This window comes from Microtus oregoni, unplaced genomic scaffold, assembly GCF_018167655.1.
Source record: "Microtus oregoni isolate MIOR12 unplaced genomic scaffold, Mior012 000033F_ref0000390, whole genome shotgun sequence".
NCBI lineage: Eukaryota > Metazoa > Chordata > Mammalia > Rodentia > Cricetidae > Microtus > Microtus oregoni.
In genome coordinates, this window is record NW_024543092.1 from 10,885,577 (window position 1) to 10,898,633 (window position 13,057).

Genomic DNA, 13,057 nt, shown 5'->3' on the forward strand with positions numbered 1-13,057 from the left:
TGCTAAAAGATGGGGAATGATGGGCAGGTTAGAGTCCTGCATGGAAGGCAGGGGCTCCACCCACAGCTGGAATGGTGGCTTGGCAGCTGGGTCCACCTGATGCCATGCTTGCTGATTTTAAGACAGTTAAGGAATGTGGTCTTGGAAGGGAATGAAACCCATGTGTGTTTTAGTAGTTACCACATGGGGGCAGCCTACTCAAGAAAATTCAAGAACAATTATTTTGCCCAACCCCACCCACCCTCTCTTCCTCCCTCCCTCTCCCAGAGCCAAACCTTGTGCTTGCTTAGCTTGGCAGCCACTAAGTCACAGCCCCTATTTTGCACTTGAAAACCTAGAATTTTTGGTTTGGAAGCACTGGTGGAAGAGGAAAATAAGCCTTGCCCCGCGCTGAACAGCTGTGGTGGGAAGCGAGAATGCCTTTGCCGCGGCTGAATGTTTTCACAGCTGTCCGGAGACTTTGGCTGGTTCTATCTGTATTTTTGAAAAACAAAGACTTTTTTTTTAAAGCACTTTTTCTTATGAAAATAAATCACCTGAACTCTTCTGTGGGATGAAGCTCACTCATCCCATCTCTGAGAGGAGGAGTCCATAGCCATTGTTTTTCTAGAGAACCTGGAGATGGTGAACATCCCTGTTTTCGCATATCTAAGAAGCTTCTGTTAATAATTAATATGCATTTTTCTCATAATTTCTTCACGTTACAGCAGCGTTGTCATGCATCTGAGATGTGTGATCTTAGCTAAAAGACTGGGAAGCAATGCCATCATGGCTTTGCTGCTTTCACTCTTTTGCGTATGCGTGAGCGTGTGCGTGTGCGTGTGTGTGTGTGTGTGTAGACCAGAGCACATCCTCAGATGTCAACCTCAGGAGCTGTCTGTCACTGTCCCGGAGTTCACTAACTAATCTGAGCTGGCAGACCAGAGAACCCCAGGAATCTGCTCATCTCGGCCTCCTCGGTGGGAGATTACAAGCCCATATCACTTTGCTAGATTCAAGCACTCAAACATATGAGCCTATGGGAACCATTCTAATTCAAAGCAGTGCAGAGGCCTTCTACAGGGCTAGGCAGAAGGCAGCACTAAGCTCTTGAACCTGAAAAACTTAGAAACCAACTCAACCTGTCTCCAATCTCGGGCATTTTGTTATAGTAACTGCAAATGAACTGATACGGATGGTGATGATACCTAGAATCTCCAGGGAGTGTGAGCATGACGAACTGAGATTTGACTTCATGGCGCCTTAGAGAGACCAGAATGGACCTCTGTTCAGTAGCTTTATTTCTTACGCCCATCGGAGTATGTCACTGAAAGTTATGGAATTTGCTGACTCTTGCCATGTCTGTTTCAGGTGCGGTTTGCATTTCCATAGGTATCCCGCAGTGGAGGGGAGGTTGAACGTTGTTCGTATCTAATGAGTGTAGACCCAGGTCTTGGCTGTATGCATCTGCGTAGAGCTGAGAACCCCTCTACCTACATCCCACCTTTCTCACTGTCCTCCACACAAACCTATCTTCCCAGGCCCCTGGGCAGCAGTGATGGAGCAGACAGACAGTCCATATCCCATGGTAGGGAATTCACTGTGACTGAGTGGTCCCCTCTTTCTCACCTTGGTATCCCTCTCATCTGAGTGAAATGATGCTTTGTCTTGAGTGTTTGTGTGTCAAGTGGTACCCTGTCCTTGGGAGAAAAAAAACCGCAATTGTTGGGCATCATGGAGCTCTGCTCCCTTGAGAGTCCCATTGAAGTCATGGTTAAAGTGCAGCTGGGAGATACTACTGGAATAGCCTCCAGCTGGGATGAGTCCCGTGGATCCCAGCTGCGCGGCGAAGACGTGCTCTAGATATCCGAGATGTGTTTGAATTTAATTTACTCCGACACTCTCATTTCTCTTCATTTCACGGAGATGCTTAGGAAACCAGTACTTACGGAAAAGAAAGAAAAACACGGGCCTTTCTTTCGTATTTGAAGGCTCAAAAGTGTCTGAGATTTTGGAGCAGACCTCCGTCATCACAAAATTTACACTTAGCGCACAGTGTGCCTAATAAAAAGGCTTGAAAGTGAACTGGAAATTTCTAAGTGTATTGTGTCGTGTGCATGAAAGACTGGGGTAGCTAGAGCTCCCGTTCTTCCAAGTGGGCTGGGTCGTCGAGTTATATGAGTGCTGATCTTTCCACACATTAGGACAATACTGTAGACCAACAAAGGCAGCCTGTGAGTCACCTTAGCTGAGTGGCAGGTCACAGTGAGTTGTGTTGTCCCAATGATGTCAAGGCTCGACAGGAACTGTCCTTGTGCCCACAAGGTGAGGAAACAGGGGCTGGAAGTGTTAATGGCCCAGTAGTTGAGGGTGTCTGCTGCTCTTGCAGAGGACTTAGGTTCAGTTCCCTGTACCTGACATTCTCTTCTGGCCTCTGCAGATCTGTGCACACATGTGATGTGCAGAAACTGATGCAGGTACACGTACATGCTCATCAATAAACAAATACATCTTTGTGGGAAGTACAAACAGAGGTTTCTCTGCCCCACCCTGTCCTGCAGCTGCTTCTAAATAATCCCTCAGAGGCTTAAAATTAATTATAAACTGTTTGGCCTATAGCTCAGGCTTATCTAACTAACTCTTGCATTTAAATTAATCCCTTTCTATTAATCTTTGTATTGCCGTGTGGTTGTGGCATTACTGGTCTGTTGGCATCTTGCTTCCTTTTTGGGCGGCTGGCTGGGGTCTCCGCCAGACTCCTCCCTTCTCTCTGTATTTTTAATTTGGCTTTCTCACCTGGCCTCATTCTGCCTGTCTACAGGTCAAAGCAGCTTCTTTATTAACCAATGAGAGGAAGACATATTCACAGTGTACAGAAAGCTTATCCCACAACAGGGAAGAAAGAAGCTACCACATTTTCCTCCTCTGTGCTTGCAACACTTCTTCCAGATTCTCGTGTGAGTCTGATCTCGGAATCCAAAGCACTGGCCAGCTCAGCTGTGGCTCATCACAGTGAGCAGGGCCCAAGCCAGTGGTTTTGGATTGGGTTTACTCTTGTATCCATCCAACTCTTTACGATTCCTGAGACAACCTTGGGAGATAGGCAGGCTGATGTAGACTGAATGCGACTCCTTCCCCTAGACCTTGGACTTGAGCGGCCTTCTAGGCTCCCTTCTAGGAAACTGGTGGGCATCCTACGATGTCATGATTCCTGTCCTGTGTGGGACGGGCACCGTATAGAGATGCAGAGCCAACACCTAGCTTCCCCAGCATGTGTAATCGTGGACCCCTGGGATGCTGGCTGCTCAGCTTTCTTTGACAAAGTACATTCAGATGTTGGCTTCTAATCTTTTCGCTCTTTCTCCTGCCTGGTCACATGACTTGTCAACACCAAAGACGGAGCTGATTGGAGCTTTTTTTAAAAAGCCAAAATATCAGACTGTGTTGAGAAAGGGATTCATGAGAGCACACTGAAACGGATAAGCATGAGGTCAAGTGGAACCGTGTAAATTGGCAGATTGATTAGCCTCAGATGGTTCCGGATGTAAGCCGAGACACTGAAATGGGGGAGAAATGGCATACTGATCTGATCAGTTTTGTGGGGCAGATGTAATGAAAGCAGCGCCTGTCTCCACCTTCCCCTTTACAGCTGCCCTCATTTTAAATGCCCTCCCTATGTCCTGTAGGCAAATTACTCTGATTTCTGTCTTGATGCGTTATGCTGCAAGTGTTCGAACTCGGAACGCGTTCTCACAGACATCCTTAGAAATGGTGGTGTAACGATCCCTGGGCTCCGGAGGGCAGTTTAATGGATCAGAAGTGGAATCGTGTTGCCAAGGTGCTCATTCCCTATGGGAAACCTGGCTGGGGACTGAGATGTTCCTCCAAACTGGGGTTTTGGTCCAGCTCTCAGGAAATCTGTGTCACTTTGTGGTCACCTGTGATCAACTGCACCTGTACCCTGAGTCATCAGAGTTCAGGTGTGGAAGTGGGGCACACACTGCACAACCGAGTGCCCTCTTCAGTCCTGCTGGATTCCGGGGCTGGGTCCTGAAGAAAACAGGCTGAGGATGTCCCCTTCAGTCCACTTACACACGATTTGTGTTTCCCTTCTCCGATGGGGTTTCTGAGATCCGTAGTGGTAGGGGCACTCTTGTACATGATCTGTGATGCCGGTTTCACCCATTTGTATAGAGAGCCCTTTCCCTGTCTTTTGAATTTGTCCGTCAGTCACTAGAAACCAGGTATTAGGCTCACCACAGGCCTGGATCCTGACCATCGCTGGTAAGCAGAGCCCAGGCCCAAGTCCAGGGGATGTGACATCCCTCTGCCATGTGTCTGGATTCTTCAACTCTCAGGGGAACAGCTAAGGCCCAGAGAGTTCCTCCAGGAGAGCAGATGTGGAAATCTGATCCGTAGATGTGCGGTGGGAGGTTGGAAAGTGTAGATGCCAGGAGATGCCAAGCCTCGTTCCCCATCGCACCATCCATGTCACTGAACTCGAGCCTGCTGTGTGCCTGTGACATGTAGTGTATCCTGAGGCCCACCCTCTCCTCCTCCAGAACCCTCACCACAACACACACGCTCTGCCTCTCCCTCTTGCTCTCTCTCACTTTCTCTAGTCTCCTTTCCCTTCCCCATCCTACCATTTTTCTCAAGAGTTTGAAGAAAATAATTATTTTTATAAACTTTCAAAACATATATATTCCTGAATTTAAGGCTGTGTTTTCTTCTTTTTAAAAAAATTCATCTCCCCTGACTTTTAGGGTATTGGGTGGTGGTGGTGGTAGCTTCTGTGTGTGTGCTTGTGTATGTGTGTGTGTGTGTGTGTGTGTGCTTATGTGTGTGTGCGTGTGTGTGTGCGTGTGTGCGTGTGTGTGCGTGTGTGTGTGTGTGTGTGCGTGCTTGTGTGTGTGTGTGTGTGTGTATTTAGGAGGGTCTCATTTTGCCCAGGCTGACCCCACACTTGCTCTACAGCAGTGATTCTCAACATGTGGGTCCTGACCCCTTCGTGGGGGCTCAGACATTCCTTTCACAACGGTTGACTAAGACCATCTGCATATCAGATATTTATATTATGATTCCTAACAGTAGCGAAATCACAGTTACAACGTAGCAATGATAATAATTTTTCGATTGGGGGTCACCACCACGTGAGGAACTGTATTCAGGGGTCACAGCATTAGGAAGGTTGAGGAGCACTGCTCTGTGGCCAAGGATGACTTTGAGCTCCTGATCTTCTTCCCTTTACCTCCCAAGTGCAGGGATTATAGATGTGTGCTTCCGCGGCTGATGTTAAGGAACCCTGGCTTCCTGCCTGCCAAATAAGCACAATAGCAACGGCGCTTCATTCCCAGCCCCATCTAACGTGGATATACGAAATTCACTTCTAAGGCGATTAACTGTCTTCTCTAGCGTTCTTGGACACAACTGAATAGCCTAGATACGCACCAGAACGATGAAGTAAGAGTTGAACTCGGGCAAGCTGAGGAAAAGGAAGGCTGTTTATTAGCCTTCAGGGGCTGTTGGTAAATATGTAAGTTTAATTCTCTGTTGCCCATTCGGCTTGCAGCCATCCTGATTTATGAAATAAGCCTGAAGGTTTTAAAAGCCAATAATCTGTTTTACTGATCACAAGAGAGGGTAGACAACAGAAACACACACGAGTCCTGCAAGGAAAAACATTCTCCCAGAGTGAGGTCACTGGGTGGGCACAGAACGGGGGAAATACCTTTGTTACGACTCTCATCCTCTTATCTTGCCAAAGCCTGACGCCATCTGAATGAAACCATCTGAGGGCCTTACATTTCAGAGTCGTTACAGCTCTTCCCATGTTCCTCGCTTTATTACTGCAGGAAAACGTGGCCGTCGATTCGTTGATACACAGCTTAGCTGGATGGTATTTGCTCAGCTAATTTCAGATGAGATCTGGCACGTTCCGGGTGGTATGGCCCTAGATTCGGCTACTTTTAAATCAAATGTTAAGCATTCTAAGTTTTAAAATTTTATGAATAGACGGGGATTCTGCTAATGAAAACTTGCACCAGTACGGCTCTCCATCCACAGTGTGCACACGCTACTCCAGGAGTAGTTGCTATGGTAAAATTACCCGCCAATTCCTAGTTGCCAGAAATGCAGTTTTGGTTTCTGGTTCATGTAACCACCAGGAATGGTGTAAACCTCAACCCTGCCCTTTTCCTTCTCCTGCAGGGCCATCCCCTTCCTTCCTAGCTCCTGTGCCAGACTGTATTTCCATCCTTAGCTCCCCTCTCCCTGATTAATACCAGCGCCTCCTAAAGTGACCTTGGGACTCTTACTCAGCCTTCTCACTCGTCCTTTACTCTGTATGGGGTGGGCCCCAGCTGACTCCCTCCTTCCCCGCTGCTGCCTGACCAGTTTCAGTTCCAGCCCCCAGGTCCAGTCCCCTTGGATGTCTTAGTATCCTATGGGTCTCCTCCCTCCTACTGCCCATCCCAATCCCGAGACAAATCTCATACAGCATAGATCAGTCTGACCGCTGCTGTGATTTTGTTACATTTTTAGAATTATGTTTATTCAGCAACAATGAAACATTTTAGAATTATACCTTAAGTGGGGTGGTGGGAGCGGGAGGGGCATGTTTCGGTGTTTTCAAATTCCTGGCTTGTTAATCTTTGAGATTCAGGGACAACAAAAGAGTAGCCTAATACGTTTCAAAATTACTAACTGCAAGGATCCAAGTTGACAAGAAGGCTCTGGTGACAGGTCTTCAAGCAGCAACGAGTTTCTCATGTTTCCTGCTGCTCCAGTCACCGGAGCAAGGAAACAAAGCCAAAGGAGCTGTCCGTCAACACGGGAATGGATGGTGAAAGTCTGGTACATATAGACTGACTAGCTCTAGCTCTAAAGAAAAGCAAAGTCACAACGTTTGCAGGAAAATGGATCAATTTAGAATGTATACAATTAATAGAGGTTTCCCAGTCTCAAAAAAAAAAAAAAAAAACAAACAAACAACAAACACAAACTCTCTCTCGTGCAAATTCCAACTTATAAGGCACACATGTATATGTGTAAACAAATGTATGTACAACTGTTAGAAAGGAGAACAAGAAACGATAATCTTTAAAAATATGAAATGCATGCTGATCATTCACAAAGTGTATATAGTATACTTTGTGGGGTCCCAGGCATGCATTACCGAGACCTAACGCATTTTCACTGCAGAATACGACCTTAATTGTGCAGTGCGCATGTGCGATTCCGTGAGGGCAGTTACAGTACCGCGAGACCCGGGATTTCAGCTGCATTTCTCGTTGTGGGAATGAATGCTCCTGCACGCTGTAGTTCTTTCCAAGCGCTACCAAGCCGAGAATATTTTATTCTTTAAACATGAAGTTTGCTTTTCCAAATCCCTGTCTGTTGTTAAGAAAACATTAGCAATTTTGGAAATATTGACAACTTTCTAAAATTGACACTTTCTGAAAAAATAAATATGGAATTCTTTTCAGGATGATGCTAAGAGATAGTCCAGGAACCTCTGTGCTACACAGGATGTTTGTGGACACTTCTCTCCTTACCAAGCTGTGTGAGGAGTCAATAATGGAGACTTATAGGATCTGTAAAGCCACCTGATACACCCCTTTTGCTAGAAGCTAGAGATCACATGAGGGGCCAAATGAGTGTGGTGGGTCCTCCCCTCCCCTCGGTACCCCCGTGTTCGGTGTGTGTGAGACAGTTGCTGGATAACACCAGTTGAGTTGCTGATGTCCATCCAGACATTAAATACTAGGAGATCTTACATTCCAAGATGTGGGGGCGCGGGGAATAAGTAGCTACTGAATGCCGTTTTCCTCTTGTATCTCAGCAGTTTGCCTTGTGTCTCCCCATTCTGAAGACCCCAGTTCTAACATTTGCACCCAGGGAAGGGTTTTTTTTTACCTTTACACTCCCAGCTACCTTTAAAAAACCATAAGGTGAGGTGAAGGAGGATTTTCATCTCTTCACTTTTCAAGGTGTATGTTTCCTGAGGAAAGCAGTTAGCTGTGGACTCTTGTGTTTGTATTTAAACAGATTTTTGTTTAGATTTTATATACTTTTTTTAAAAAGATTGATTTATTTCATGTACATTTGGGTTTTGCCTGTGTGTATATCTGTATGAGGATGTCAGATTCCCCTGGAACCAGAGTTACAGGCAGTTGTGAACTGCCATGTGGGTGCTGGGAATTGAACCTGGGTCCTTTGGAAGAGCAGCCAGTGCTCTCAACTGCTTGAGCTGTTCTCCAGCCCCTAAACCTCATATTCTTAACCGGGCTGATGATATTTCAAAATATGTGGAAGCAAGTTTCATAACCCTCAAGTGCTAAAAAGCAAATTTCTTCAGATAAAGTTTTCAACTTAAAAAAAAAATTACATTTCTATTGGTTGGGGGCAGCGGGTGGCACACGTGCCCCAGCATGCTTATGGAGCTTAACACACAAGTAGTCAGAGTCATTTTGCACCGGGAATTGAACTCAGATCTTCGGGCTTGGCATCAGGAGCCTTTGCTCACTGAGTCCTCTTAACAGCCCATCAACTGGGTTTTGTTTTGTTTTTGTTTTGTTTTGGGGGAGGGTTGTTTAGTTTAGTTTTGCCTTGTTTTACTTGTTCCAGCTTTAATTCTTCCATTATTTATACTCCTCCACAACACATTGCTGGAGAACTAACGTGTCGCTTCCCGTCCCGATGATGCGACTGTTGTTGCTATAGTCTCCTGTCTTTAAATGTGTTACATTTGCTAGATAGAAAAAGGCAGACTCTCATGTAACCTTCCAGATTGCATCTGCCTGCTCCCTTCCTTCCATGTTTGATGTCCCCTCCCCATAAGGGTCACTGGAATGATCTGGATGGTCCCTGAACCCCACTGTACCCCACGTGCTCCACAGCGATATCCATGTATCTGTGTCTTCCTATTGTTTTAACATTTGCTCCTCTGCCTGGGGAGTGGGTGGTTCCCGCTAAGCTATGCTACTCTCGTCTCCACAGAGAAAGCAATATTTTGTTATGAGCTAAAGTTTCAAGCCAGGCTGTAGCCAGGGCCTTTCCCATGTGGGGAGAGGGAAGCTGAAGCGGCCAGGGAGACAATAATTCTCCTTGAATTTGGAGCTCATTAAAATCTTGCCCCATTCCTCAGTGGGTTTTTCATTGATCTAAGCATCTATCACTTTTTCTTCCCAGAAAGAATTAGCATCTACGCCATGACAGTGAAGGGAGGAGGGTTTTGCCCTTTGGTGAGGGGTTAACTGCCCCCTGATAGCTTATTAGTGCAGTTGTTTTAGTGATGTATGTAGGTATGTAGCTAAGGAACTGGAATAAAATTCTCGAGATTTCTAGGTAACGAAGAGAATGGATTGTACCAAAGGTACCACATGCAGGAGGCTGAGGGGTTTTAGGGGCAGGCACGAAGCTATGGTCCCTGGCTTTTCCCAAAATGAACACTTCAGCATTGTTCTTTTAGACAGCCTTTCCAGAAGTGCTTTAACGCATTCTGGTTTCCCTGTCCCCGCACAGGAACATCTAGCAAAATGATGTTTCTTATCTGCTACTCGGGAGCCAGCCGCGAACATTTGTGTTTCCTTTGAGGACTGCTGTGGTTGAATTTATGACAGTCATTTAAGTATGTAAATGAGAAATGGCTTTGTGAAACAGATGTCTGCAATTGTCTTCCCACCAGAACACTTTCCCCGATGCATAACATCAGCCGCGAGTTCTAACTTCTTCTCAGATCCCTCCACAGAGGTCATGGACGGCTTGAACTGGCCAGACTGCCAGGGTTGTTGGCTCCGCACGTCTCGGTGCTCTTTAACTGTGTCTTGGCCGTGTAGCATACAGGAGGAGGAATGGCTGCTCAGGCAGTTGTCTCAGCAGAGATATCTTTCTTCTCTTTCTAAGTCTCTTTCCTTCCCTCGTGTGTGTGTGTGTGTGTGTGTGTGTGTACATAAGAGTGTGTGTGTGTGTGTGTGTGTGTGTGTGTGTGTGTGTGTGTGTACATAAGAGTGTGTGTATGCTGAGATGGAGAGATGGCTCAGAAGACTGATTGCTCTTCCAGAGAGGTCCTGAATTCAATTCCCAGAACCCACATGGTAGCTCACAGCCATCTATAATGAGATCTGGTGCCCTCCTCTGGCATGCAGGTATCCATGCAGGCAGAATACTATACACATAATACACGTAATAAATAAATCTTTTTTTTTTAAAGAGTGTATGATCATGCAAGGGTAAGGCCACAGAAAGTGTGTGGTGACCAGGGGCTCACTTTTCACCTCATTTGAGACAGGTTCTCTTTGATCTTTTGACAAAGCATGGCCCAGTCTGGCTGGCTCACCACTTTCTAGGGAATTCTCCTGTCTCCATGTGACTTGTTCATAGGCACACTTGGATTACAGCTATACTCCCAGGTCTGGTCAGATGTGAGTTTTGGGGATTTGGTCTTAGGTTCTCATGCTTACACTGTAAGCTCTTTACATACTGAGCTAACTTCCCAATCTTCTGTTTCATTTCCGACATGAGTAATGTATAAAGGGGTGGGATATAGAAATGATAATACTTGTGTAGTGTTTACACCGAAGCAGCAACCGTGAAGATGTTTTTATAGCCCCGTTCTCTTTGTAAGATTGTTAGTCTCGTGTCCTACGTGTACTGAGTTATGCTTATTGATTCGGAGTCTTAGTCTAGGCCCACAGTTTGGTATGAAACTTGGGGTCTTGTATTAAAAGTGCATGCTACTTTGGAGTCATGTGACATCAGAAGTTGTCTAGATCTAATGCTCTAGGTTAATGTGTGCGGTTTTCTCTCCTTTTCTCCTTTTAGCTTCAAGAGGCAGATGTTGTGGTCTTAGGCTCGCCTAAGCCAGAAGAGATCCCTGCTGAGTGGATCCCGTCAGGAGCCACCATCCTCAATTGCTTCCATGACATCTTGTCAGGTAAATCGCTTCACCTTGGTGGGGCAGGGGGCGATGATGTTGGGGGAAATAGTCACCTTGCTTCTTCAGGAGAGAACGTGTGTCTTAGTTTAGGGTCTTATTGCTGTGAAGAGGCACCATGAGCATGGCCACTGCTACGAAGAAGCAGTTAATTGGTGGTGGCTCACTTAAGGTTTCAGAAGCTCAGTCCATTGTGATCATGAAAGGGAGTACGGCAGTTTGCAGGTAGACAACAGGAAGTCAACGGTCACACTGAGGGAAGCTTGAGCACAAGAGATCTCAAACCCCGCCCCCACAGTGACGCACTTCCTCCAATAAGGCCACACCTCCTAACAGTGACACTCCCTTTGGGGGTCATTTTCTTTCAAACCACCACAATGTGTTCTTGAGAGGATGGCTGCTGTCACTGTGGGTGTGCAGAACAGGCGACTGAACTCTCCATGTGCGCACCTTTGGGCTTTTCTGATACTAGCTTCAGGTTGTGAGCAGAGAGACCATGGTATCAGCCGAAGTACTACCCTTTCCCCTTACCACCACCAGAACACCTCTGCTGGCCCCTGGTATCAGACAGACATGACTGACACCTGTGACCTCAGGAGACAATCTGGGTATGTGTGAGGTAGACTAGAAATGGCAGTCTTTCCTTGCCAAAGATTCTTGGCAGCCTCTCTGTGAAAAGCAGAGGGAAAGCGGAGCTGCTGGGAGGGTCGGGATGGAGATCAGCCGTGTGTCTCCAGAGTCCCCCTCCCGGTGACCCCTGAAATATTCTGGCTGTAGAAGCACACAGAGCAATGAAGCAAGTAGAGGTGCAGTTGTGTGTGCGAGCAGGGGCTGCCCGGCTTGTTCTAAAGACACCTGTGGCCCGCAGGTGCATGGAGTGGGTAAGGGTGCTTGCCACCAAGCCTGATGACCTGAATGCCATCCCCAGGCCCCACTTGTGGAGGAAAAAAACAGCACTGACCTCCACATACACCCACCACAGCCATGATATGCACACACACAATACAAATAAATAAATATATATATAATTTTAAAAAATTAAAATAAAAAAATAAAATCCATACTGTGTGGAGGCTGGAGAATGTAGCTCGGTGGTAGAGGGCTTGCCTCCCATGTGTGAAACTATCAGTGCCATCCCTTATGCTTCAAAAACACATTAAATACATGTCATATTTCCTACAGACATACATACAACTTTTATTGTTCCCTAAGAAAGCAATCTCTAACCGTAAGTGATGGCTGTGGGAGACTGGGATCGGAATCCTAGTTCAGTGAGGAAACTTAGTTATAATTTCTGCTTTTTCATGATTTTATATTCTTTGCAAGAATACTTACCTGCTGATTTTTGTTAGCATTTTTACTGAGAACAGTTTTGGCGCAATTCTACCTGAAGACAGAATCTACTTCAGTATTCTTTTGAGCTGTCTTTATTCTTTGCTGTTATGTAAAAAATAGTATATTTTCTGTAAGGAAAACTTTATTTTTAATGTTTCTTTTAGAGCTCTTGGTTTTGATAAAAACTATTCTTAAAGATATTACACCTTTAATCCCAGCACTCAGGAGGCAGATGGAGGAGGATCTCTGGGAAATCTAGGCAAACCTGGTCCATATACACCAAGAGCTACACAGTGAGACCCTGTCTTAAACCAAACAACCAACCAATAATAATAATAATTAATTTTAAAAAGTAGGTTATGTTGGAGAGTTGGTGTGGGATATGTACATATCCGAAATTCCAAAGAATAGATAAAAAGAATTTATGTTTAAATAACTTTAAGTTTCAGTATTTTGATGCTTAGGAGAGCATAAAATACTAGAAGCCTTCTATATTAATTTAATTCTTCTATAAGTGGAATACTTGCAGCTAGATTATTTTAAATCTCACTGGTCCCTTTATAATACTTTCCTTGTTGGTTTTAGAAATTCACATTAACAAGATGGTGCCTGGCTCCATAGTAGAGGCTGGGTGTTGATGAGGGGCAGGTAAGCGCCGCCCTTGAGCTATCCTATAGCTACTGTAGGGATCCTTCCTGGTGATTGTCCTGTTCACACTCGGGTCTGATGGGACAGTGTGCTGATAAGATGCAGGCCATTTCCAGGGTTGCTCATGGTTGTAGCACATTGTTAATGGTCAAGAGTTCT

The 13,057-nt window shown here is 45.7% G+C and overlaps 1 protein-coding gene across 1 annotated transcript in view; it reads left to right on the forward strand.

Annotated features, from left to right (window-relative positions):
* Positions 1 to 13,057, forward strand: part of Mthfd1l (methylenetetrahydrofolate dehydrogenase (NADP+ dependent) 1 like) — a 179,172-nt gene that overhangs the window by 22,026 nt on the left and 144,089 nt on the right. The window contains exon 8 of the mRNA XM_041680308.1: positions 10,804 to 10,915. Coding sequence (XP_041536242.1) covers positions 10,804 to 10,915 — 112 coding nt within the window. The remainder of the gene's footprint in view (positions 1 to 10,803; positions 10,916 to 13,057) is intronic.